Source organism: Ischnura elegans, chromosome X (genome assembly GCF_921293095.1).
Source record: "Ischnura elegans chromosome X, ioIscEleg1.1, whole genome shotgun sequence".
Lineage (NCBI taxonomy): Eukaryota > Metazoa > Arthropoda > Insecta > Odonata > Coenagrionidae > Ischnura > Ischnura elegans.
This window is the reverse complement of record NC_060259.1, coordinates 120,071,806-120,098,467: the sequence shown is the minus strand read 5'-3', so window position 1 is coordinate 120,098,467 and position 26,662 is coordinate 120,071,806. Positions and strand designations below refer to the sequence as shown.

Here is a 26,662-nt window from a genome sequence, read left to right as displayed (position 1 = left end):
AAACTTCCTCAATTTCTAATTTCTCCGTATTCCTAATAATCTTAAAGCTTACGCTGCCTTATCAACACATTAAGAAAGCCACAAATATGGATATTTTTAATAATGTAAACGCTCTCGTTTCTTTTATTTTCAAGGGCTGGTAATTACTGCTTAAAGTTGTATCCATTTCGGCTGTATAAAATAAATTTGATAAAGATCATGACACGAGGAATATAGTTTCTCCTGTGTTGACTACGCTAACAAGGAAGTTACTCGTACAGCTGAGAGTTTTCAAAGGAGATGACTATGTTTAAATATACTCAACTATTTTCAGAGTTTATACTTACTCGTTAGCTACAAAATATTTCCTTCCTAACGGGGGAAAGGAATGTAAATTTTACCATTCACGGCCTAAAAAAATCATTATTCGAATCGTTATCATTGCTTTCACAAGAAATTGTACTGCATTTTCCCGCAGTATAACTATGTATGTTCAGTAGGGCGACCCTTATTTTTCAGATTTGAGAAAAGTTATGTTTTCCTGATCTCAAAATGATCCAAATGAGGTTTATATTCACGTGCTAAAGTCTGGTTACTTTAAAATAACGGGAACCCGTGCCCCAAGGGCCCTAAGTTCTGTTTCTATGTAAAACGTAAAAGTAAAGGTCCTAAGAACTGATTTTCTGTTTGTTTTGACCTCTCTCTAAGCGTTTACGAGATATCGTCCGTCGTAATGCAATCCACCCCCCAGGGCGCTACCCCGCACCGCAGCGCCACTGAGGTACGGCCCGCACCACTTACTAGAGACTTCGCCTCCACCCCCTCCCCTACCTCGGCAAATTCTTTCCTCCCACTGGCAAGATCTAGCCCCTGAACAAATGTACTTACGTTAGAAAGAATTTAATTGCCATGACAATATTTCCAATCCAAGTGATCAATTTATTTTCACTCTGTCCATGAATATCAGTACATATTGACCAAAATAAAACGCATTTTCGGTGTGTTTCTAATCTTTAATTGACATCCCATATTCGGCAATTAGCCGTGGCGCCGCGGTGCGGGGTATCGCCCAGGGAGGTGGATTGCATTACGACGGACGATATCTCGTAAACGCTGAGAGATGGGTCAAAACAAACAGAAAATCGGGCCTGATGGCCTTTACTTTTACGTTTTACATAGAAACAGCACTTTTTCGACCCCATAAAAACTCGATTGAGGGTCCCAAGTACTTAGGGCCCTTGGGGCACGGGTTCCCGTTATTTTAAAGTAACCAGACTTTAGCACGTGAATATAAACCTCAATTGGATCATCATCTTCGACCTGAAGACGCTGGCAGCAATGCCAGCGAAACTGTTGACATCACCAACAAACCCACGTGGTTGCACCGGAAACATGGAGAAATTGGAACAGGAAAACAAAATTTTTCTCAATTCTGAAAAATAAGGGCCGGCCTAATGTTCAGTGTTAAGGCCATACCAGCTATGCTTTGCCTTCCTTGAATTCTACCAAGCATTTATCCTCAATAATTTCAAGTTATCATTAATGCCAAAGATTGTACCACAAATACAAACGGTAAAATGTGAAAAATATGGATATAATATTAGTTCAAATCCCTGTTCACTAATTTTCCGCGAAGTCAATACTGGATCAATTGATTATGCAATATGGATGGCATTTATTCACAATCTATGTTTTTAATACTCCCTAAAGGTTATTTCATTCATCATTTGAATAGGGCTAACATTCTGCCTTAATTCAGTTGCTCACCCCTCAGTGATTGATAAAAGTACCCACCTTTACTTAATTATATGTCATCAAATGTTTAAACCAATAGTATTTAAACGAAAGGAAATTATCGCATCCAATAATCCCGGTATCTTCTCATCTAATGAAGTATCCTCATTTAAACGGCAACAAATTATGTAGGTTTAGATCCCTGAGTAATTAATCTCTGTTGCATAGGACGCTAAGAATATTTAATACGGGTGGTTTGAGCAGTTGTTTGGTGTCCAACTAACGAGTGACCGTTTGGTTTTCTTAGAGAGAATATGGTGGTATTAAAAAAATAAGTAAGTACGAGTATAATGAGGCCCAAATAGTTCAGTGACAATAAAAGTCTCTTTTCATTGAAAATAGAATTTGACGTTAACTACTAATCCTTGCTAATGCGTGAAGCACTCACCAATATATCAGTGCGGGTTACTCGTCGAACTTTTTCCTTCAATTCAATCCATTTACAAATCTTGTTCTCACCTCTTTTATATGAAATTCGTAATAGTTATATGATCATTCATGGACCTATCTTTTAATTACTTAATCCTATCTTAAGATCTGATGACAAAAACACAAATGTTAATATCCACACTTTTTAATTCAACACTGAGGGACCGACCATGGTTTCAACACATTCTGTCATTTTCAAGGAAATGTCATTTATGCATCGTTTTCAACCTTGAAAACGACACATTGTGTTGATACCATGGTTGGTCGCTCAGTGTTTAATTAAAAAGTGTAGAAATTACCATTTATGTTTTTATCATGGATTTAGCGAACTTACACAAAATCAAGCCTGAAATGACTTTATACGAGGGTTGTTTTTTAAGTAAGGGCTGTTTTTTAGTATATAATAAAAAAAAATTTCAAAATTATTTTATATTTATAATTATCATACTTTTATTTATATTTCCACATAGTTACCTTGTTTTTTTTTGGGCACTTAACTAAGTTTTGAAACTACTCTTTAAAGAAGTTGGCCGCCTGCCCTCACAACCAGGAGTTCACGCGAGATTCAGCCGCGTCTTTTGCTCTGAATGGCGCGTCGGAGCCTGGCCAGGGTTACACAGTAGGCTTCTGAGTTGATCGCCATTCCTCGTGTCAATAAGTCCACAAGCAAAACACCGCGCCTTTCCCAGAACACCATTGCCTTGATATTGCAGCGCGACAACGTTTGTTTGCGTTCTCGTACGCTAAGATCTGATGCTTTCCCGGAGAATATATTCGAAAAAGGGTATTCGGGCTTCCAGCCGGGTGATCTCTCTCCATTGCTTAATGGAGAGAGACAACCCGGCTGGAAGCCCGAATACCCTTTTCAATCTTATCTTCTTTATATGTTTATATTTCTAACTTAACCTTAACCCATCCAGTAGCTTCTTAAAAATTTTTCTAATCTTAATGAATCTCCCATAAAAACCCTCATTTTTCACCTTTTCAAATGCATTTTGTGAACATCCACGTGTAAAATGTTCGCTAATGCTCTCCAAGTAATAGTTTAATTTTCTTCAAAGAATACAATAATATTCTTCCTCTATCATTAATAATCTTCTGTTATTTCAAGTTTTAGTCTTATTAAATGAAAAATGTATCCACTGCCAAAACATCAGCAGCCATACATCCAAGGATTGGTGTAACGCACCTCTCCAAACTATTATCCTAGTAAATTTACTATATTTTGGCATATGACAATTTTTTGTTCAGCATTATATTTAAAAACTTTAATCTACTATTATTTTACTGTATATTGATTTCTATTTTAAATAATTGACATTTTTATCATTCACGTATCTTTTTATTTTGCCATGGCGATGGAAAAATATAAATCTTTAACGTGGAGAGTTGAAAAGATTTGTCAATCAATAAGATCGAAAATCAAAATAACTGAAGTGATAATCATTTATTCCTATTTTTTACCCTTATCGACCATTTAGATATTAGCACCATATTTTTATGTATTTTCGTTTTGTTCATTCTGAATGATTACTTTTTTAGAAGGAAATTGATTTCAGTTGCTAATAATAGAGAACCGCGCAACGATCGAGTTATTGTTTTACCTGTAACGTGCACTCGAGCGGCTTAAAAACATTTGGTAGAAAGTGCACTTTACCAATGTCACTCTCTAACTGACCTATTGGCAATACGTAACGCTGTGGGTTGATTGATGGTGGCATGGCAGTAAAAGAGAGATAGAATGTCTCACCTCTAATTGTAAGTGACTTTCAAATGTGCCCTCATGCCCTGCTTGACGTTAGCTCTTTTGGCCATTTATCAAAGGAAATCTCGGATCTGCAACGAGGTGCGTCTGGATACATGACTCCAATGTGGATGTCCTACGGAAATGAGCAGACAGCCGTTCCCGTAGGGAGACCAATTTCCAAGGGGCAACCAATTATTTCACCTAATCTTGTGTTTATGACCGCTAAGGGATAGTGGACTCTTCAGAAGGGAAAGCTAGTAAGCGCTGCTGTTCAAATGTATGGGAAGCATGCACTTGATGATGTGATGTTAGCTTTTTGCTTACGTACTAATGTCAGCAGAGTATTATTATTTATTTAAACACGGTTAAGAAGTGTGGTAACTTGTAGTTGTGGAGTTGGATGGCACTTCTCGAAGAAATACAACGAACATTGGCTTGAAGAAGGCTGCTGAAGGCTGCAGCTTCTCCGTAGATAGAATTCCCTCTGTTACTTGTTAGAGAGATTCCCTATCCTGCGCTTAGAGGGAGGTTATTTCATGCTGCAACTACGTCATCTCTCCCGCCGTTCTTAACTTTTGCCCTCTCAGTCTGCCTCACTTACTTCCTCGTCTATAGTCTATTTCCATGTAGGCACTAATTGGCGCAGGGTTAACGTGCCTGACTGCCAACCCGAAGGTCGCGGATTCGAATCCCGCCTGGGTGGATTTAGCACCATCCAGTGCATGTATGTGTGAGATGTCAAACAAGTAAATTCTAACACGTTTGTATATTCATGGAAATATTATAAATTATTATCTTAATATTTGAACAAAAAATTTCATATCATATCACGAAAAATGAATGAGAATGTTAAATTGTGCACTTGAATTTTATGTTTTCTTGTTGACGGAAATTATCGTCACTTTTTGTCAGGGGATAGTTTCTAGAACTGTTTTGGTTTTCGCTTTATTTATTCCTTTTGTACGAGCATTACGAAATTTATGTACTATCGTTTTCAAAAGTATGTAGACACCCACGAGCCCCACTTAACTGATGTGGTAGGGTCGGTAAAAACTTGTAAGGTTGGCACATGAGGTAGCCTGCATCACTCACCAGTACGCCTGCAATAGCCGACGAGGACGGACGCGGGGGCGACCGGGCTAGCGAGACAGGAGTCAAAATACAGGCTCAAATGCCCTAGCGGATAGAATGCTCTGAGGAAACTCACGTCCACGCACAGGTTGGGCCGTCGGAGTTTTCTTGTGTGCTCCTTGGCGAGGATTTCCTCTCTTCAGATTCATATTTGGACTCACGGTGAACACGTAATGTGTATGTGGCCCCGTAGCTGAGTAGGATTACTTCAAGCGCGTTTGATGCACTGAAGTTATGGGGGGGGGGGGACTCGAATCTAAGCCAATTGTATCTTTTTTTTGAAAGGTCAATTGATAACATCAACATAATAGATATAGTTTACTCGATAAAAAAATTAACACAGAATTTTTTCAGCGACTAATTTTTTAACATAAACGACTCAATCTGCCTTAACACATTTATTTCAAAGCAAGAGTGGAAATAAGCAGGGAAAGTGGCATAGGTTGTATTTTATCCTTGCTGCTGTCAAATTTCCGTGGAAGAAATGGATGATATCCATTCGGTCGTAAATTTATAATTATTTATTGTTGTCCGATCGGTGCGGTCTGGTCAGGTTGGTTGGTCGGCTATCTCCGAGGCCCCCGAGGTTATAGGGCCCCCACAACGCTCGCGTCTATCTCGAAGTGTATATGAAAGGTGTAATAAAAAAACTCAGATTACTTGAAAGAAATTATTTTTAACAATTATAAAATTCTAAGCTCTGATTATTTGATTTATTTACAGCTTAATCAGCACACAAAGTTTGTAAAAAAATTAATGAAATAAAAGTTTTAGAAGATAAAAGAGAACCTTATGCTTTTTGAAAGGGTTATTCGAAAGGTATTTTGGAGGGTTTTTAGATTTCAGTGCGGTTTTAAGGTACAAATTCACTAAAAAGATAATAGAGCCATCATACCTATCTAAAATTTTTATCTACTTATGTGATTTTCATTTTTCTTAGTATTTTTATTTACGAAATTGCTACCCTTAATTAACTTTAATTTACATTTTTAAGAGCCAGAATAGCGTCAAAATCCATTTCTGGGCATGCGACTTCCCAAAAATTTCCAAAGGGCCCCAGCCGAGGTCACACAATCACCCTAGGCCGCCCCTTCGTCCGTTTTTAAGGGTGAAAGATTTCATGTACCAATTTATTTCCACTTAATCCTTGGAGATATTTGTATTTCGCACTCCTATTGGAAGCAAAGAGTTGGTGCTTTTACTTACATAAATTCCTACACTGGTGAACAAAGATTTTGTCCTGGAGACGTCGTTGGATGATGTTAGACGTATTTTTTGGCTGAATCGGAATCTGGGCTTAAATTATTTCCATCACGTCTAGTTTCATTGGGACAGCTGAATGTATGTTTTTACTTTTACAAAAGTAGTAATTTATTTCATTAATATATCATAATAGCATGAACAGGTAAAAATAATAATTTACTCTCATAACATGTTGTCCTACGATGGCCTTCCTATCCCAACAAAATATATAATTAAACTTGCTGTAACTTATCGTTTTTTTCGATGCAATTCATAATCAGCTTCCACTCCAAATAAGTATGTGACTGTAGGCGCGTAAAGACGTGTGTTTTTCATCTGCAGGTGGTTTGAGAATTTTGTTGCTCGCAAGAAAATGTCAGCTTATTACATTGTAATCGTTGTGAAGTTTCTTAGCTTTCATCGTGGGGGTCAATCCATTTCAAATTACCGAGGTAATGTTGCTCAGTATTTTAAATTTTCCTGAATATTTTATCGTTTGTTCCCTTCAAGTAGAAAATCACAGAACACCATTTGAAAAACATTACATCAATTCATCCCATTCAATTTTTATCTCTTCGAGCTGTTAAAGATGAAAGAATGGATGCGTATCACATTGAGATACTCATACAAATACCGGCAACCCACCATTTATCTGGTCCTTGACGGTTACACTTGAGGAGTTGAAACCTGGATCGTAGGAATTAAGACTGGAAATAAAGTGTTCCGAGGTAAAGGCAGTGGAAATTGCATGCTGTTATTCCCGAGAAACCTTCCAGGAGATTAAAAAAACATTGATTTTGAGATAAACATAGAATTTAAATTTTAGGGCTCGGGTGATGATGGTATTATACGTAATACGATTTTTAAAAATATTCGGGTATCTGATATCAGTGAAGTTCTTTTCCGCGAAGTGAAAATTTTATCCCGGGAAAAGGTATTTTTTGGCCCCTTGCGAAGTGTAGTACCCACCTCCACTAAGTGCCTCGCTACACTTCCTATCTTCGCCTGTTCCTCCATTCGTTCTCGTGTCTTGCGAAGGGGTCAGCCGTTGCATTAAACACCCGCGCGAATCAAATATACTGCTCTCTCTCTCTCCCCGGGAACACCATTGGAATCATGTTGATTTGGTGGCTGGCGAACTTGCTCCCATTTCAGTTGGTCAGACCTAAGAGGTTTGCCTCCATTTTATTTTGTCAGACTTGCTTAACACGGCCACTAATTAGTGTTAAGTTCGTTGGGGATTTGGCGGTGAAGCTCTGTTCCTCCGTATTGAAACATGGTTGCTACTCTGTTGATAGGAAGTCCTCAGAAAAATGTCAAGTAGGGCAGGATTTTATTGTCAAAAATCTGTGCATTGGAGCATTTAATTAGTCACGTGACATTATTTTATGGAAATTTAAATAATGACGGGTAGCTAACGTTCCCAGAATACTTTTACCGGACGGGATGTTCGAAGAGTCGCCTTGGTTACGTCTACCTCGCTTGGGGGTCATGGAGACATCTACTACGATTGGGGGTCAATAAAAAATGGTCCCTTGCTGAGGTTAGAAGTAAGGCAATGGTGATCCGTATCCCTGACCATAATGATGCTTTGTATGTTGCTGAGCCACTGCATTGTTGAATTGAAAAGGTGATTTGCCCTGTAATTATTCAAGCTACTTTATCTTCATTTATCCTGATAAAGTAGCTGCTAGTTATACAATTAAAATGCCTGCGAATTAAGTGCCATGAGTAATTCATATATTTCTTTTTAGGTCTGGTTGGTTCATTGCAGAATTCATGGAGGAAAATTCTGCTGTTTTCAATGTTGTGCCAATATGTTGGTTTGAGTATGAAGAGGGCCATGAGTTTGTTTTGTGGCCAAACGAAAGCACATCTGTAGGGGAAGAGATAAAGAGATGTGTCTCACCTTCTGATGACTGGAGGCAGTGTCCCGTCATCAGGAAAACTCCATTGATTGGTAACTTAGAGAAAAATATGGTCATTACATTTTCCTAAACCAACTCTTGTTTATTCTTCCATTCCATTTTTCATTTCCAGATGACTACAATTTAGCAAAAGAATTCGAGGCTGTCATTATCAGAGTGGTGGAAAAGGGCTACAAAACTAAATCCATAGCTATCGCCAGGAATAAGAGGGTGGTGATGAAAACCTCCACTAAGTTACCTGGGGAATCATCTTCCTCTGATGAGGCTGCAGAGATAATTATGTCATCATGTTTCAACATTCCTCAGAGAGGAAATGTGGCTCATGAAGGGAAGAGAGCAAAAACCTCTCTCTCTGAAAATGAAAATGCAGTAGCTCACTTATGAAACTTTCAGCGGAAAACCAAAAAAAGTTTCATAAGTGAGGAAGTTTCATAGGTGAGGTTTTTCAGTTTTTAGCATGAAATCCTTTCCTATAGGGGCTGGTTTGTTTTCAGGATGCAATTACTCATTTGGAGGCAAGAAATTGAAGCCTAATAATCTTATTTTCTCACAAGCAGCACCACTGATGATGTGTTACTTTAAGAGAAACATAATTTTGCATTCCTGAACAACATTACCCACGGTTGAATGTCTAGCATTTCTGGTACTAAGCTCAGTGGCGGCGCGTGCGTATACGCATGTTAGCAAGTGCACACCCAAAGATGAATGAATTATAAAAGAAAAATATTCCTTTGCAACGAGAAGGTTAAAAATCCTGTCTGCATGTGCAAGAAAAATGAAACTCCGAACGCTACAGCTTTCTCCTTTTCGAATTCACCGCTCTACAAGTGTACGATCCCGTGGCATCGCGCCGGGCGCATTTTCGGTCTATGCGATCGCTTGAGGGTGCTCTGGCGGGACGAAGTAAGCGGGGTATGCACAGTTCCAATGGGTGATGGGAGCAGGCTCAAAACGATGCGAGTGCGCACGCGCATATTTTTGGTGAGTGACTCGCAGGTAGTGTAGTGGTGTAGCCGCCACCTACACTACCTGCGCCCAGGATCCTATTCCGTCTACAGAGTCATCTCTATGGCCGTTTTCTACACTACTTCCTCGTAGGGTGTAAGGAAAGGAGAATGAATTTCACCTACCGTCACTTGTAAAGGTGTGTTTAGAATAATTATTTTCATGAATGCTAATATTATTTCTGTTCATGCAATTTTAAGGGTAGAATATACCAGTGATATGTTTTGCTTGCTATGTATTCTATTACGACGAAATATGATGCTCATGGATTAGTATTAACATAATATAATTAAATCATCCTATATCTGCTCTAATGCACACCCTAGATAAATTACCACCAGCCGCCACTGACTTAGCTGCAAGGCTTTCATACTCGAGAGATTTCGGAATGATGACATTAAATGTTCACAGAGAAGCCAATTTTTGAAAAAAAGTTGTCTCATTAACAGCAGTTTTCAGGAAATTCATTTTACCACCTATAGGCAAACCCAAGATTGGAGATTGAAGAAATGAAATACGTGAGGAAAGTCATCCAAAATAACCCCGTAATTAGGGAGCAAAATTTCACTAATGCATCACGAAGGCTTCACACCCTATGGACCCGGGTTAATATCCTGGCAGAGGCAGAAAGCTTTCAGAGATGGCTGTATCCCTGCTTGAGAGTAGTGTAGACGGAACTTCCAGTGCAACACACTGTCTGGCAGATGGCACGTTAAGCCTTGGTTAAGCCTATTTTTACAACCTGGCTAATTCCAACACAAAGTTTCTATACTCCCTCCCTTACCTCCTGGCGAAAATGACCCCAGCTCTCCGTTTCCTCCCTCTAAATACCATGCCATAGATAATATGAAGCACCCGGTAGTGGCGTAAATATGGTTGGGGGATGAGGGGATAGATCCCTCTCCAAAGCCTCAGAGAAATTAAAAAAAAATGAAACAAAAGTCTAGCTTTGATGAACAGCAACTGCATCTTCTTAAAGCTAAATTTTAGGTTCCAAAATGATGCAAAACGTATTTACAGGCATGCCTGTTTTTTTAATTTCATGGGATACCCCGTTGCCTCTGGGGGGTGGGGGGTGAAGCCGCCCCCCCAGGTACTACCATCACCCCCAAAGCATATTCCTAGTTACGCCTCCGGTACCCGGGATATTTCGTGACTAAGACTTTTCCGGTGCTTAGATCACTTCTTTTAATTGAGCATTTGAAATAATCGCGCAACTGCTGTCAGTGATGAATGAACAAAAATAGATTATGAGCCCGGAAAAAACTCTCCTCACAATAATGTTTACGCACTAAAAAAGAATTTTCCCATGAAATTTTAACAATAGTAGATTGAATCTACCGGGTATAGCTTCTCTGTCGGCATTCTTCCGCGAATTCAGCGCCGGGAATTTCGTCTCACAAGCCGTGTGGCTAATCTTCACGAAATATTTTGCTTCCCCGTATCTGATAACAACACCGGACACTTTTTGTTATTCGATATAATGGTTATAAGCCATTCCTGAGTCGAAAAGATATGCCTTCTTTTTCGCGTGTTGAATTTGACTAAAATGATTACGTTACTACTGACGACGCGAGTTATTCTCCGAGGGCATTCGTACTAACTCTCGTTCAGTTAAAAAACAAACGCTTGCCACCAGGCAGACTCAAGCTAATAGCCACTCAAGGTCAAACTATATTTCATTATAACCCTCAGATACAAGTTGGGTCAGTTTTGATTTGCGCGCCGCGTAAGCAACTTTCCCCGGCTCAATTCGTCCCGCGGATGAGGGATTACCCCCGCGGAATGAGACCACGCACGCTGTTTTTACCATCGTGTTGAATCGCCATCGACTTACAAACGCCCATTCTGCAAATACGATAGTCTTTTTTGGATGACCTTGGAAGCTAAAATTTTGGTACGCGAGGATTTTTAACGGCTCATTCTGGTGTTATTTCGCTGGGGCGACGTAAAACATAACCTTGGAAAATTCTTGACAATCTTCCGTTAGAGATAGATATTCCGGATTAACGATCATCTACTGCAGTTATTAGTTAGTCAGTTAACTAGTATCTAATAAACAGCCTCGCCCATTATTAAAACTTATTATTCTTCGTTGACATATCTATGTGATGAGCACGTACTACCCCCGCTCCTGTGACTAAAAGCGGCGCGCGTACCGCAATTTTCTCGTAGAGCAGTTATCGGAAAATTCGTATAAGTGAGGTATTTTATCTCATTGGCTGGGAAAAATCTGAGGTTGGAAATACATGGGTTCATATGGGGTTATTCACCGGACCAAAAAAATGGGCGTATAAGTGAGGGCATCGTATAACTGAGGGTCGTATAACCGAGGTTCTACTGTATGTCATTGCCAAGAGGTGCAGATGATCGAGAAGAGGAATGTTTCAGCATCTTACATAGTAAGTTTCTTGCAGATTGCGTGTCTTTAAGGCATTATAGTTATCTACTTATTGCATATATAAATGTGATGTCACATTATCCAGCAGGCCTAACATCTGATGCTGGGGTGGTGGGCATAGGCGGATCCAGACCCTAAAAAATATGCTAGATTTTTAATATGGTCCCATTATCATTTCGTTCGTTTTGTATGACGAGGTATCCTTGTGCCCCCCCCTCAACAAAATCCTGGATACGGCCTTGCTTGTGCTCCTCCCAGAAAGAAATCCTGGATCCGCCCCTGGTGGTGGGTGCAGAAAGTGTAGAAGCTGCATTGCAGCAGCTACATGCAGATGGTACGGGTCATCAATGTTTGGAATACGTGTGGAAGGAAGACTTCGATGCCTTTGTAGTTGAGCACTGTGACAATCAAAGTAAATTATTTGCTTTCTGCCGTGAAATTATATCTAATCAAACAGACATTAAGGCGGAGTTAAGGAAACAAGGGACACAATAAGGGCACAGAAAATTTAATGTTTCATTGTCCTATAGCTCTACCAGTACAGTCCTACGAATCTCTGGTGGAGGTGGAATTGTTGCTTGAAGCAGGCAAGAGCTTCAGGTCATACATGGTAAGCCATTATTGTGTAAAAAGAAGTTTTAGTAGGCTTTACCTACTACTACAGAGGTACTTCCTTTTGATGTGCAATGCTTCTTCTTTCAAATTTAACCTTATCTTTTCAGTTCAGAGAGTTAAGTGGATGCTTGGCATAGAACCAAGGAGTTTTTGTAAGACACAATTTATCGAAAGTCATGAGCAATTATGTAGGCTCATTACTTAACTGGAGTGGAGTGAGAAACAAGAGAGCAATGGCATCACTCAAAAATTTGTTATCAGTTCTTAAAGGCAACCTTGACTTTCTTATGGTTTCAGTAGTAGAAACAATTGATAGTTCAATATGTACTGAGTTGCACTGTAATATATTGTTTGTGATTACATGTTTCAGATGCTGCATGCCAGGTCAGTATGGAAGCCTTGATGATGCCAACTTCAAAAGAGAAATTTGCCAATGGCTTAGCCAGGCATATAGGATAAAGGATGGCAGGAAGACCAATGAAGCAGAGCCGGAAGAACATGAGGGAGCTTATGCTGACCTCACTGAGGTAAGACTTTAGGGAATTTACTTTTAAATTAAATTCATGTGTGAAAATATAACGTCACAGGTTTGATTATGTCATTTCTGTGGGAAAAAATTGCATTACAATAAACATGCCATTAAAATACCTTTTCTTTAAATTCCTATGGCTGAATTAACCAAAAAAAAGCATGTCAAAACATGCATTTTAAAATTATTGTTGTTTGGCTGTATTTTAGTTATCATCGTACCGTTTCTAAAAGCTACCCTGTATCATCCCTAACATTAACTTGGCATATTATATGGAAAAAATTTAAATCTTAGTGTCTTGAAACTAGCAGAGTAGCCAAACTTTCATTTGTAATTAGAATAAAGACTTTAATTGACTGCATGTATGACTTCTGATCAAATTGAAACACCTATAGTGTTCCAATTCAGATCATAAAAAGGAATGTATTTTTGTATGAATTTTAAACTCATTCTTTTCTCCTCTCAGGAAGTGGCAGAAGATACAGTCTTCCCAAGGAGGAATGAAAAGTCATTATGCCATCATCTTGATGTCATTTTCAAGTCATGGCTTGGTAGTCACGGTGACCTCAAAATGGTCCCTTGAAATGACATCCTTCTTGACTCATGATGATGTCAATATGACCTTAAATGACTACCTATCATTTTGACCTCACTTTGACCTCACCTTGACTACTTATGACCAAACCTAGTTTTTTTTACATCTGAATGTTTATACTTTAATTTATATTGTCATTTTTAGGGATAAATCAAACATCTCAGGTGTAATGGCCATATAATGATTTATTTTAATAAAAAATAGATTTTACAGAAAAAAAGGTAAGGAAATGTGTAACTTTTCCTAATCTTCTTGCTCCTTGTCTCCCTCATCAATTACACATGGAGAAATACAATCCTCATTGCCCATTTCAGAATGTTCTGCTTTGCTTCTTCTCCCTTCTAATTGTCTCTGATTGCTGGTGTTAAACCACCGCTGAATTTTTGTCTTTGTTTTGATTAATTTTCCTTGAGGGAAATTCTTCAATTGGGAGACTAAAAACAAAGGAGAAAATAATGCCATAAAGCTGAAAGTTTCTAATTTGGATAAAAAAGGTAGAAGAATTCATACTTACTGCAAATAGCCTTATTTATGTAAGTTTTGCTAAATGTAATTTTTCCGTGTCCTCCATCCCAATTAATACAACGAGCGAATTTATTTGTGAACATTTTTCTTAGTATATGGGCTGCTGACTCCTTTTCATCAGTTTGATCAATCGTCATTTGCCTAACATATGAAACCTGTCAGAAAGGAAACCAAAATAAATTAATCGTAACTTTAACACTGAACAGAAAAAAGAAAAATAGAAGGTGTGAAGTTGATGGATGATGAAGAGTTAGGGTAACAGACAAGTTACTTACAAATGATTTGAAGTTGGATGGAGTTTTGAGGAACTCCTCAAAGTTGCTCAGGTCCTTCTCATTATCCAAAAGTATATTTGGCATATTTGCGGGCTCAAACATTTTATCTTCTGGAGCAATATATGCTAGAATTTTTCCTTGGTTTAGTAGTACGGTGTTCATTTTAATCTCAAGGCTTTTCAGAGATTCTGCAACTAACATTTCATGTTCTGCAATGAATTAAGAGTTACAAATGAGATTGGACAAGACAAATTTTCTCTGAAAATTCGGGAGCAATAATTATGCCAACTTACTCTTATTACAAGCTTGAATATTTGTAATCATTTTTTCACATACCAAGAGCCTGTTTGTTAACTCAACACCTGTGAAAGATATGAAGGAAAAGTTGGTAATTAATAAACTATACTAGTGAAGATAAGAGACATCAGTTTCTTTTACAAAACAGGAAACTGATGATCTGAGTATACCAAAGAACAGTTCAAAATTATCAACATTAAAAAATTAAAAGAGAAGGACAACTTTTATCATATAAACTTCCTATCACCAAGAAAATTACTTTGAGACTCCTGGTTGCCTTCTCCAGATCCTCCTGCATTCTCATCCCTTGACTGTGCTGCATCCATTTCATTATTTATCATGTTACTTGGGTGTTGTTGGATAATGCTTTCAGTATCTTAATTCTTATACTTCTTGGCATCACCCACGTTTCCTATAATAGCCTGTTGTTTTGGTCCATCTTTGGAAATCCCTTCGGCATCCAATTTTCCCTTTTCCAGCTCCATGTCCATCTGCTCAAGACCATTACTCTCACTAGAGCTTTCTTTCTCCTGCATCTGTTGATTAGTATCCATCTTAACCTCAGATGGATATTTCTTCTCATTCACTATATTAACATCAAGAAAGTATGAGATTCAGAACTGTCTACAGCATTTAGAGATTGAGGTTTAACAATGAAAAGCAGAGCCCTATTGAAAATTTCTTATAAGTCTTACAGAAATTCTTATAAGAATTCTGTAAGACTTGTAGGATTCTATAAGTCTTACAGAATTCTTATAGGATTCTATAAGTCTTATAGAAATTCTTATAGGATTCTATAAGTCTTACATATTTCTTATAGGAGTCTATAAGTCTTATAGAAATTCTTATAGGATTCTATAAGTCTTACAAAAATTCTTATAAGAAATCTGCATTTCTTATAGAATTCTACAATAATGCTGCGCAGGTCGCATACCTTTTATGTTTTCATCCAGCAGGCGTGTCACCATAACTTATGTTGGCAATTGATAATTATTTAAGGAATTCTACATATGATAATTTTTGGAAATTATGTATAACTCTTTTTTAAGTAATGTTCTGCTAATTTCCTGGTTTTTTTCAGCATGGTATTTGACATAAATGGTTCCAAGAAGCGGAGGCTTCTTTAATGCTACTTGTTAGGTATAGCTGAGGGCACATGAAAAATTTTAGACTTATAAGATCTGTCTCTTTCGAGTCTACAGATTACTTGACCGATGGAAGTTCGATATGGGCCATGAATAACCACGATGTATACTACGATTGCATACGTTGCAGGATACTGTTCACATGGTTCCCTAGCAACCTAACAACCAAAACTTGTTTGGTTGTTAGGTTGCTAGGGATTGCTTTTATATGTTAATCATTCACTATGTCTTTGTGATAGCAGTTTAATAAAATAAGTCGTGTGCTTCTAACCAAAATAAGGCATTGACCTCATTCGGTAAGTATTAAAAAACTGGCATTCCTAGTATTATGTTACCTTAAACAGATAGTTTCGTTGAATTTTAAACTTTTCATCATTAATTTAGATAGAAATGTATATTTTTCAGATTGTGGTATATCTAACATAAGAGGAAGTTTTAATGAAAACCGTGTTTTAATGGACAAAGAGAGTGATTTAGTCGTCTCTGAAGAGAATGAGAATGAATTTGTATGAGTATGCCAACATCTGCACAGTTATTATTTTATGGAAAATATATCAACTATTATTATCAATCAGTGTTTCTGTGATTCCTATTAATTTCCCTAAATCTTGCACTTATTGTTAGCCATATTCTACGTATCCTTTTCTCTAAAATGGCATCAAATTCCATTTTGCTTTGCTTATTTCTTTCATTATCTATCCAAATCTGCATGTAGAGGTCTCATTCTCTCTGGTATCTTAAATAAACATTGTTCATATGAATTTTATTTATCAAATTTTACTCTTCCTTCCCATATAATTTCTTGAAGTACCTATCCCCAGTGGAAATTGAATTTTATTTCATTTGCTTCTTCAATTTTCAAGGTTAAATCATATTCCATATTGCAATTCCTGTATCTTTCATTGCGTAATGATTGCCAAAGTTGTATTCAATTATCAGTCCATCATTCTAGGCTATGGTTGGTTTCATTGATTTTAGTTTCTTTTAGCATGTGGGGACATTAACCCTATACAGAACCCATGCCTTGAAAGACCTCTATGGTATCTCGCCTTTTCTGGCCAGCCAGGTGAACTTTACAGAGCTTCAATGTCCTTTTTGATGTACACTGATGATAGACATCTACATTTGGTTCATGGGAAATCATTAGGTTTGCTGTATACCAGATATAGGCGTCTACATTTGGATTGAATTAGGTGAAATGCTAAATTTGTACTCTCAGTAGGGATGTAAATCTTATGTAGCTTTTTATAGAAGTTTGTGCAAGTGTTTTAAGCATGTTGATATGATATTTATAATAAATATTTCCATCAGAAAATTTGTGATAAATAACATTTTGTAACTGATAGTTAGAAGAAATTTTCTTATTGAAAAATTCTTATAAGAAATATGCCCATTTTCTGTAAAGAAATTTTCTTATAGAAAAGTTCTTATAAAAAATTTTCTTATAAGAAATATGCCCAATTTCTGATAAGCAATTTTCTTATAGAAAAATTCTTATAAGAAATTTTCTTATAAGAAATATGCCCAATTTCTGATAAGAAATTTTCTTTTAGAAAAATTCTTATAAGAAATATTCTTATAAGAAATATGTCCAATTTCTGATAAGAAATTTTCTTATAAGAAATTTCCAGTAGGGTTTGTCACTGCCAGAAAAGTATTACTTAAAACTACCTTCTTGTACATTCTACCATCCATGATCTCATCTGCATCTTCGTGCTGGTGGTATAAAGTTACTTGGTTGGGTTGTTTCTCTGATTGAGGTTCCATCAAGTATCCACCCCGTTCCAAGGTCCTTAAAATATAAGGTTGTCTCACTCACGAATCGGGCTCCCATTGGCTTGACGTCACCGCCGACCATCAGACCCGCGCTCCTTGAATTTTCCTGGGCCGTTGCTCACTTGGCTTAGGGTGTACGGCTCATTACACATGAAAAAGTTCGATTTTCGAAATTTGATGGCGTTAAAATGTTCTTTCGATCATAGCTTTTAACAAATAAGTTTTCTGACCTCAAGTTCGACATGCGTTACAGAAAATAGGTCGTCTCTCTACTCGTCTAAATAAACTCGTCCAAAATATCAACTAATGGAGGGTTACAGAAATAAGTGGCGCTCTGCTTTATTTCAAATAATAACATTTAATGATGCATAACGATACTTACTTGCGGTATATATAGATAGGGATTGTTTGTAGACAGATGCAAAAGAGGTTCATGTGATTTAGATTGTTCCACAGGGATCGTGATGCGGAAATGTCGGCGTCGACGATTAGCCAATATTTAATGCCGATCTACCTTTTAATGCATTGAAAAAAGCAAGCAAAATGATAGTGAGGAATCGAAAACCAAATGACGAATGATGTACGCACTAGATAATTATTAACGATATGTAGAACTGAAAGATAATATGTCAACTCCCTTTTGAACCTTAACTTAAGTGAAATTTATGTATCAATTTTATCTGAAACAAATAACATCAATGATGAAACTGAATTTCATATTCAAGGATAAAGGGTAGGCGAGACATGAGACTATTTTGCAGAGTTACATCTCCAATGCTTAGCATTCTACTTTATGACGATAATGGAATGTTGAATTTACTTTTTGGCGAAATATTTACATAAAGGAGACAATTGGCCATCTATCTAACTGCTTAAGCGTAGACTTTAGTGGTGTTTTGGCTGCTCAAAGAAAATTTTTGCGTCAAATTAGAAGTTCTAGTATCCAATAAAAAACCATGACCAAACGAGGCAAATACTGAATAATCCGAGGTCAATTTCACCAGTTATTTAATTGGTTGCATAGGTAGCTTTGTTATTTCAGTCATTAATTGTACTTTAAACCAAATAAAATGTATCAAATCTAACCTATTGACAAAAGCAACTAACGAATTTACGCTAAATAACAACCTATGAATGCCCACATAACAAAATAGTGAGCTCATCTCTAAAATTAATTAGTTTGAAATGAGTAAGAACCAGGTAAATAAACATCATTAATAATACTTTTACATATTTGGCTTCCAGCTATCTCTGCAATAGAACTTTAATGCGATAGAAGCTTTCAATAGTAGCTAATGACAAATACTTCCATGGGCCCACCTCATTTTGCACCTAACACAAGCCATGCACACTTCAACAATGCCATGCCTACCTTTTTTTATCTGGTATCACTGCTAATTCCAGATAGACCCACAAACTGCCCAAGGTATATAAATTCCTGAAAATAAGTCAATGAAACAATTGATGCATTAAATATATTTTAATGAATAATTTTTTTCATCTTTTTACAAATGGAATTTTTCTTATTCAAGACATTTCTTTGATTGAAATATTTCATCCTTATGAAGACCCTCTGCTTAACAAATGTTTTAATTACAATTTTATCCAATTCTGAGCGCTTGCTCAATGTCTCCGTTATGGTTTTTACCAGTCCTCTACCTGATGGCAAGCCCCCATTCGTTATTGCATTGAACATGCACTCTAACTTCTCTAGCGCAGAGGAGAAGTCTTCCGATGGCAGCACAAGACCACCGTAAGATAAATGCATTACCCATGGCAACAAAGACTTCTGTTGAAACTGAAGAGAAAAATGTTTTTCCACTTCATGGGTCCTCTTTCCTAAATAAGGATGGGTCCCAATCAACTTCTTGGCTATCCAGCCACCCAAGTAATTGAGGGCATCTGCAGAAACTTCTGGCACATCACACCCTGAGCTTTCACACATTTCAGGTAAAGGCTGAATCACTGGGTCACACATCCCCCACGACCTTTCCTCAGGAGTAAACCCATTCTTTATCTCCTGGTTAACTTTGGTTTTTGCCAAAGCTTTCGCCAACACATACTCCTCTTCGCAGCCTTCGCTTGTGTTACGGGCACATTGTACCACACCAGCATTCTTTCCTAATAGAATTATTCTTAGACGGTGAAGGGCCTCCAAAAAAATGAAATTACAAAGTTTTCTACATTTCATTATATAGTGCGTAATACCTCGTTGGCCAACAATAGAGCAGATACAAATACCTAATTCACCTCTTACCAGTTGCTATTTTTAACATTTTAATGATCAGCAAAGTAAATTAGGAGGGAGCATAAAATTGGAAGGAGTTGATTTAGTAAAAGCATCAGCACAACATGAGAAATTCTAGCTCAAATGCCGGAACTGAAAATATTTTCATATTCCGTGCATAATTATATTCACGAAATGGAAAAGCTCAATACGCAGCCTTGTTCCACATGATATTGTTCCAAAATAATCGTACCCTTGACTAGATGAAATACTGTGATCACCTTTGAGATTAACTTTAACTTGATTAACAACACGAGGTGTTAGTTGTGAAAATATCTCTAAAAGAAAACATGTGCGATTAGAAGTGTATCTGAAACCACACCGTAAGTAGTTCAGGCAGTTAACTAATTAGGATTGAATGATATAACGTCACTGTAAATTAAACTGAGCATTATCTAAATGTAGGCTAATAAACTAGCTGTTCATGACTTAAATGTGTACCCTATACTGAGGACAAACTGAAAGACTTAGAATGGCGAAATACGAAATAAAGTAGCATTTAAACATAAATAATAGAATTTTGGTGAATAAATCTTCATACACTCACCTGTGATATGAAACATCCATCCCAGAGTTTCTTGTTTTAATTAGGCTGTTTGTGCATGTTGCCACGGTACACCGGGCCCCCGGCATTTTCTTCCTTCTTGTTCTAAAGGAGTTTCTTATCCAAAAAACTGACTTGGACTTTTGAAATATCCGTATGATACTTTACTCGGCACCTGCAGCACCCTTATTCCATGAAGAGATGTATTTAAAAATACTGATGAGTCGCAATGGTCGCATGCACACTGACGCGCACGTTAGGCAAGCCTGGTGAACGGTGAACGTACAACGGGTCATCAGTGACGTCAAGGGTTAGCAGTTGGCGCATGCGCAGTGCTGACTGAGACAACCTTATATTTTAAGGACCTTGACCCCGTTCAACATCTCTGTTGACAAGCTGTTCTAATGGCTTGTAACCTGACCTGAGCAGTTTCTTAATGACACCAATATAGTTTTCAAATGGAAAAGCACTAAGCTCATCTAGTGTACATTCATTTTCCCTGCATTCCTCTACAAGATGTGACAGTGCATGTACATTATATGATACAAAAGTTTCACTAATATATCTCTGGGAATGTTCAATAAATCGCCTCAGTAACAATTGGGCCACATCAAGCATATTCTCCTTCTTCACTAAAGTGGGGCTGCAAAGAATGTACAATGGAACCTGAAGAAGCTTGAAGCTCTTCCACAGACTTTCATTTAAATCCTTGAACAACCATAAACCATCATACAAAAGAATACGCCTGTATTCTGTGGCATGAAATTTGGCCCTGAACTCAAACTGTCTTGGCCTACGATTGAAATCTCTGGGGACACACTGATCAAGTTCAGAAATTTTATTGTTTATGTCATTGACCTGTTGCTCATTCAATAACCCTCTCCTCTTCTTGCTTCCCATGAGAAACTTCATCCACCGCTTCATTACTCCTTGATATACCAAATGCATTGCATCAAGTCGGAAACTCGAAATCATTTTTGTCATGGGAATGCTCTCAAGAGGGGAGTCACCTGTATGATGCTGTACATTACATCTGTTTTGGAAGGTGATATCTGTTCGCATTGGGGCATCCAAATCATTGAAAGTCATAACACCATTAACCCAAACTCCCTCAACTTCACACTTTTCACATGAAAAATATCCATTATGGCCAATGATGCACTTGACAAGGGCCCTGGCTGGAGCATCAAGAATGTAATGTCTGATTTCAAATTGGTAATTTTGACTGAACATAAATATGCCATTTGCTGTCAATGCCCGGGCTTCCCTCACAAAATCCGCCAAATATTCAATGATGTCACTTGGCTTTCCCTTACCCAGGTAAGTAGCTATAACAAAGGGCTCCTTTTGATTCCTAAGTCTACCCAAAATTGCCCAAATGCTATCGTGAGTGCTTTTAAAGGGTTCAAAACCATCAATGTTGATATCAATAACAACTCTTTTGAATTCGTTTAAGTATTTCTCTGTCAGCCTTTGCTCAAGATTTTTTTTCAGCCCTTTATACCAAAATTTTCCCATTCCCATTCTGGGAAGTTCATCAACACAATGAGGAGTTCCAAGCAAGGCACTATGAGTTAGAGGTAAGTAAGGATGAATAGGATTAAGTATACTAAGCAGGGTATCGATTTTTTTGAGTGAAACACCTCTATGAGCCCATTCTTTGAGTGCCCTTAACAGATAGGCCTCTCTGTCCTCATCATCCTGAAGTTGAGGATTATTGGCAACAATTACTTCTTCAAATATGAAAAGGTCTTCATCACTTTCCTCTGATGTGCCACTTGCAGTAGAATCACTTTGAACTAAGTTATCACCTACATCCATGGGATCTTCAATAATATGCTCTTCATTATTATTAGAGTTCAATTGTTCATCTTGATCTGTGGATTCATCATCTGCATTACAGCTGTCATCACTCATATATTGTGATAGTGTCCGAGCTCTTTCTACCTCTGCTCTAGCACGGCGTTTAAGTTTGCGTTGAGCCTAAAAGAATACAGATGAATTTATGTGCAATAAATAATAATGGAGATCTGTTCAGAAACTAAACGTTACAGTGGTATCAATCAGAGGCGGACTGGCCAGCGTGGGCAGGAGGAAATTAATGCAGGGGCACCTGACCCCAGGACTGAAGGCCCCTAACTAAGGACTGAAGGGAAGCCCAAGGGGTTTTTTCTGCACACGGCGTTTTCCTAGGACCAGACAAGCCTATGATGTACTAAAATGAAAGGACACACAAGACCCCTGAAGCGGTGCGACCTGTCCACCTTCTTTTTCCTTTTGCCAGTGTTCTAAAATTGTAATTATCAAGAAACATTAGAACTGAATTACCCATGCGGTGGTGCCCTGTAGTACCAATTCCGACCCTAATAGCATCAATTGCCCAGTGAATCAGTGGCGCAGCAAGTGGGGGAATTTGGGGGATAAACCCCCCCCCCCAGAGCTCAGAGAAATTTTTAAGTTTAATCCATTTTACTTAATGGATTAGTATTACTTATTGAAAAGTGTTAGGATTAATCAAATATCCCTCAGAAAGCCGTAAAACTCACCGTTTTGAACTATTATTCTTCAAATGTTTCTGGAGGGCCCCCGCAATTCCTACTTACCCTGGTGGGTATGCAATACCCCCAAACACCTAAGTATTAGTTGCTCCTAAACCCCCCCCCCCAGCCTTAATTCTTAGTTGCGCCCCTGCAGTGGATAACACGATTGTAACAAGTATGGAGTGATGTGAATGATGGAATGGGAAACAACATTTCTCAAACTGACATTTTAAACAAAGTCAACCATCACGAATTATAAATGCGACTGTGAAGAATGCAAGCATTGCAGAATATTTGTGATAGGATAAACAAAAAATCCTTTAAAAGTTTACTTAACACTTATTAAATAATACTTACTGATTTATTCTGTTGAGACATGACTCTCAAATGCTTCTCTCAAATCTCACTGGCTTCTTCTTCTCCTCAATGGCTGCAACCTAGAGCTCTTCCTTCGAAGGAAGGCCTCACGAACGATCGTTTGTGAAAATGAGCGTTAACAGCCACAGAAAAGGCTTATTGTAGTGAAACAAACACTAAATTCCAGCAGAACCAGTTGCTTTAAACTTATACGAATTATTGTTCTTGCATTAGTTACGTTATAACTACAATATCAACAGTAAATTGTTGATTTTAATTGAAGACCGCTATGTATTTGTAGCGTTACTGACAATGAGTATTATTCCCATAGCGACGCACGTATGCACATCCGCGCCGATGCAAGTGAATATTATTGAAAGCAGGTGGAAGCTTTATTTATTGCGTAAATGCGACAATTGGCGACGAGTTGCATTTTTCTTGAAAAACCGCGGCGCGTTACAGTTGGTCGAGTTTATACGAAATTCGAAACGTTTTGGGCACGTGGCGGGTTTCTTTCGGAATATTTTCGACGCAATAGGTTTACTCCCGCACCTTCTCTTTCGGTAGTAATGAAGAAAAGACCATTTTTAAGGAACAATTATCATATCAAGTCATTGCATCGCGTACGAAAATCGCCCAACAGCTAAATTATTTACGTGCTGACCTGAAAATCGCCTTCCGTTAAAATACCACGATGTATCTAAAAAAAAAACGATCTTCGCCATGTTAAAATATCACGAAATATCATCTGATAAAAATTTTCTTAAGATAAAATATCACGATGCACAATTAGATGAAAAAATGCCTCCGAGTTTGATTTGAAATTGACGACAGATATAAAATATCACGATATGTAATTCGTTCAAATTATGATAAAACTCACGAACTCCATCCATATATAGTATCTTTGAATTATTGACGCATTAATGACAGGTTCATTTTATGATCAATTGATTATACATGTATGCAATGAACGCATCAATTATCCTAAACCGATTAAAATATCGGGCCCGATAAAAATCACCTTCATAAAAAATAACCCGATCATTCCATAAAAAATCTCAAACCAAACAAAATATCGCGACATATAATACGATAAAAAATTGCCTTTAGATAAAATATCACGGATATGCAATTAGATGACAAAATACCTCCTAATGAATATCACGATATACTATCGGATAAAAAAATCGCCTCCTTCATCCCAAAACTTCCATCATTTGTTACGTAATTTCTTAGTGGAGAATTCATATTCAATATAAAATAAGTAATTTTTTAAATACATCGATATAATGTCTAGCTTAAACGAAGGCCAACCCTACAGCTGTCTTCTCCCAACATAATTTTCCGTCGCCAAAGCATGACAATATATCGGGCGCGATGACGCAATTTTTTTACGGGCAATAAATCACGATGTTTTATCCGAGCGGCAATTTTTATTGGACGATATTTAGTGATATTTTAGCATTGGCGATTTTTTATAGGATGGTATAACGTTGTATTTCATTAGAAGGCGATTTTTATCAGGTTCGATATTTTTTATTGGATTAAAAATCGTTATCTTATCGAAAGTCCACTTTCTACCTTATGATACATCGTAATATTTTGTAGGAAGGATATTTTTAACGCTACCAATATATTTAAAAGGCTCCGTTAATTTATCCCACCCATATTTTCATTGTATGATGTATCGTGATATTTTTTTCCGTTACGATATTTTATCAGTCCCGATACTTTTATTGCGCTCCACCATTAATCGATTATTTTCAAATATCAATTTCATATTACGAATTTAATTAAATATGACGATACTTCACAATATATCGCCCGGGACTAGTGGCGCAGTCGCGTCTTGGGGAGACACTGGGGGTGAGGGCAGAAGGGGGAATTTTAGGGGACGCCGCCTAGTAAATTGAGACCTAAAACCTAATGGATGTAGAAACTGGCTATTAGCCAAAGGGTCCCAGGTTCAAACGGGGGGTGAAGCTTTGGACTCCCCGAAATTAATATTCATCTGTAGATCTTGCCCAGGGAAAGAAACAAGCCCCCCTCCGTTTATGTGTGATATTTGTGTGCCTGGTTGTGTGAAGTGCCTGGGTTGAGCTCTACCCTCACCTTTCCAAACCAACCTTCAGGTTGAAATGCTGAGGGAGTGAGTAGTGTTGAAATCAATTTTATAATCAGGAATTTTGTGTGGGATGGGGGATCCAAAACCAGGGGGGAAAAAGGTCCGGGGTGTCCGGACCCCCTGGATCTCCCTTATACTATGCCACTGGTTGGCAATATTTGACCTGATTAAATTTTCAATAGGTTCTTTATACTTTCATGTGACAAATGAATTCAAAGTCAAAATGACATCACTTTGACCTCAGAATGACCCTCAAAAAGTTAGCTTTTGCAGTCATGACTGAGTAGTGACTTTTTGTAGGTCATTTTGAGGTCAAAGTGATATCATTTTGACTTTCCTTCCTCCTTGGGTTGGTTCCCTGAATTGAAGTTTCATCATTCTTGCATCCCATCAGGGGAGGAGGGATGAATGGCCCTTTCACGTTTGTTAGCAATTATTTTGTGTCAGTATTTGGTCCAAAGGCATTTCAAGGAATGTATGTATAGAACATATAATATGTTCCAAAACTGTATGAGAACAATGAAAAATACGTTTACATTGGAACCTCAGCTTTGTAATAGTTCTCTAAAGAGACATTTCTCACAAAGAAAGTTATGTAATTGTCTTTTCAAAGCCATTCAAAGTTGTCTCTTTTTCACATGGCATGGAAATGCATCATATAGTTTTATCCCTATGTATTATGGACCCCAAGGACACAATTTTAAATTTTGTTGCTTAGTATGAAAAGCCTCAGATCTCCTTGTGGTAGTTATAGTGGTTGTGGAGGTCAACTAGAGACATATAGGATCTCACATATAGCACAACATTACATATTTGTTGCATACAGTTGTTTTTTTATTTTAAACAATTGAGGTGTTGGGAATTTACACCCTAAATAATAGTGCCGGAAGAGATGTGGGAGTAATATATGTATGTATTAGGAAAAGTACACAAAACTTTGTACATCAGTACTAACAGCATGGGTAGCATATAGTACAGTCCGGCCGCGGAGAGTTGTCCGTTGACAGCTAGAAGGGGTAGGGGGCAATGTTGCTAGGTCGGAAAGGGAAACGCCCACACCACACGTAAACCAAAGGGTTCCGTGAAGAAAGGAGCCGGAAGGGACGACGGGCATGAAGGGCCAACGGAAGAGTCGCGGTCAGCATTACCTTTTTATCCTTTACTTTCCTACTACTCTGCCCTCACTGAGAAAAATAGCGGTCGCGCAAATATCACGTATTGCCCTCAAACGAACCGGTAATTGAAGTAAAATATAGAAAAATGCTGCTAATTTAAATGCCGGAGTGTAAATGATAACTCTAGGAAAAAAAACAATCATAGAAAGGACTCCAGTGAACCAAATGCAGTTTCTGATTTGACATTAAATAAAGAAAGTAATTTTCCTTCTATTCGT

General features: G+C 37.8%; 3 protein-coding genes across 9 annotated transcripts in view; 2 read left to right on the top strand and 1 right to left on the bottom strand.

The window, feature by feature from the left end:
• Window positions 1–26,662, top strand: part of LOC124171538 — a 247,714-nt gene that overhangs the window by 154,330 nt on the left and 66,722 nt on the right. For 3 of the 6 annotated variants that reach the window (XM_046550721.1, XM_046550720.1, XM_046550719.1), the window contains one exon: window positions 12,642–12,798. The exons of 1 other annotated variant lie outside the window; for it this stretch is intronic. In XM_046550721.1, coding sequence (XP_046406677.1) covers window positions 12,649–12,798 — 150 coding nt within the window. In that variant the 5' untranslated portion in view covers window positions 12,642–12,648. Of the gene's footprint in view, window positions 1–12,540; window positions 12,799–26,662 lie in introns of those variants that run through there. 2 more of the 6 variants (XM_046550716.1, XM_046550717.1) reach the window with 1 other exon arrangement.
• Window positions 8,010–8,675, top strand: LOC124171539. The gene is made up of 2 exons (XM_046550723.1): window positions 8,010–8,282; window positions 8,363–8,675. Exons 1-2 carry the CDS (start codon window positions 8,102–8,104, stop codon window positions 8,632–8,634), a joined length of 453 nt encoding a protein of 150 aa, XP_046406679.1. The 5' UTR covers window positions 8,010–8,101; the 3' UTR covers window positions 8,635–8,675.
• Window positions 13,268–17,413, bottom strand: LOC124171537. Of its 2 annotated transcripts, XM_046550715.1 has the most exons (6): window positions 17,309–17,413; window positions 14,752–15,078; window positions 14,489–14,557; window positions 14,196–14,404; window positions 13,910–14,075; window positions 13,268–13,829 (listed from the first exon to the last, which is right to left on the bottom strand). In XM_046550715.1, exons 2-6 carry the CDS (start codon window positions 14,831–14,833, stop codon window positions 13,639–13,641), a joined length of 717 nt encoding a protein of 238 aa, XP_046406671.1. In that variant the 5' UTR covers window positions 14,834–15,078; window positions 17,309–17,413; the 3' UTR covers window positions 13,268–13,638. The 2 variants fall into 2 exon arrangements, with proteins under 2 accessions (XP_046406671.1, XP_046406670.1); XM_046550714.1 differs by lacking the exon at window positions 17,309–17,413 and having other exon boundaries at window positions 14,752–15,233.

Excerpts from the sequence above, each read along its gene's own strand:
- LOC124171539 (XM_046550723.1), top strand. The coding sequence starts at position 8,102 with ATGGAGGAAAATTCTGCTGTTTTCAATGTTGTGCCAATATGTTGGTTT. Across the intron at positions 8,283-8,362 it reads CAGGAAAACTCCATTGATTG|ATGACTACAATTTAGCAAAA; the intron begins GTAACTTAGAGA and ends TTTCATTTCCAG.
- LOC124171537 (XM_046550715.1), bottom strand. The coding sequence starts at position 14,833 with ATGATAAATAATGAAATGGATGCAGCACAGTCAAGGGATGAGAATGCA. Across the intron at positions 14,558-14,751 it reads AGGCAACCAGGAGTCTCAAA|GTGTTGAGTTAACAAACAGG; the intron begins GTAATTTTCTTG and ends TATCTTTCACAG. Across the intron at positions 14,076-14,195 it reads CATCCAACTTCAAATCATTT|GTTTCATATGTTAGGCAAAT; the intron begins GTAAGTAACTTG and ends CCTTTCTGACAG.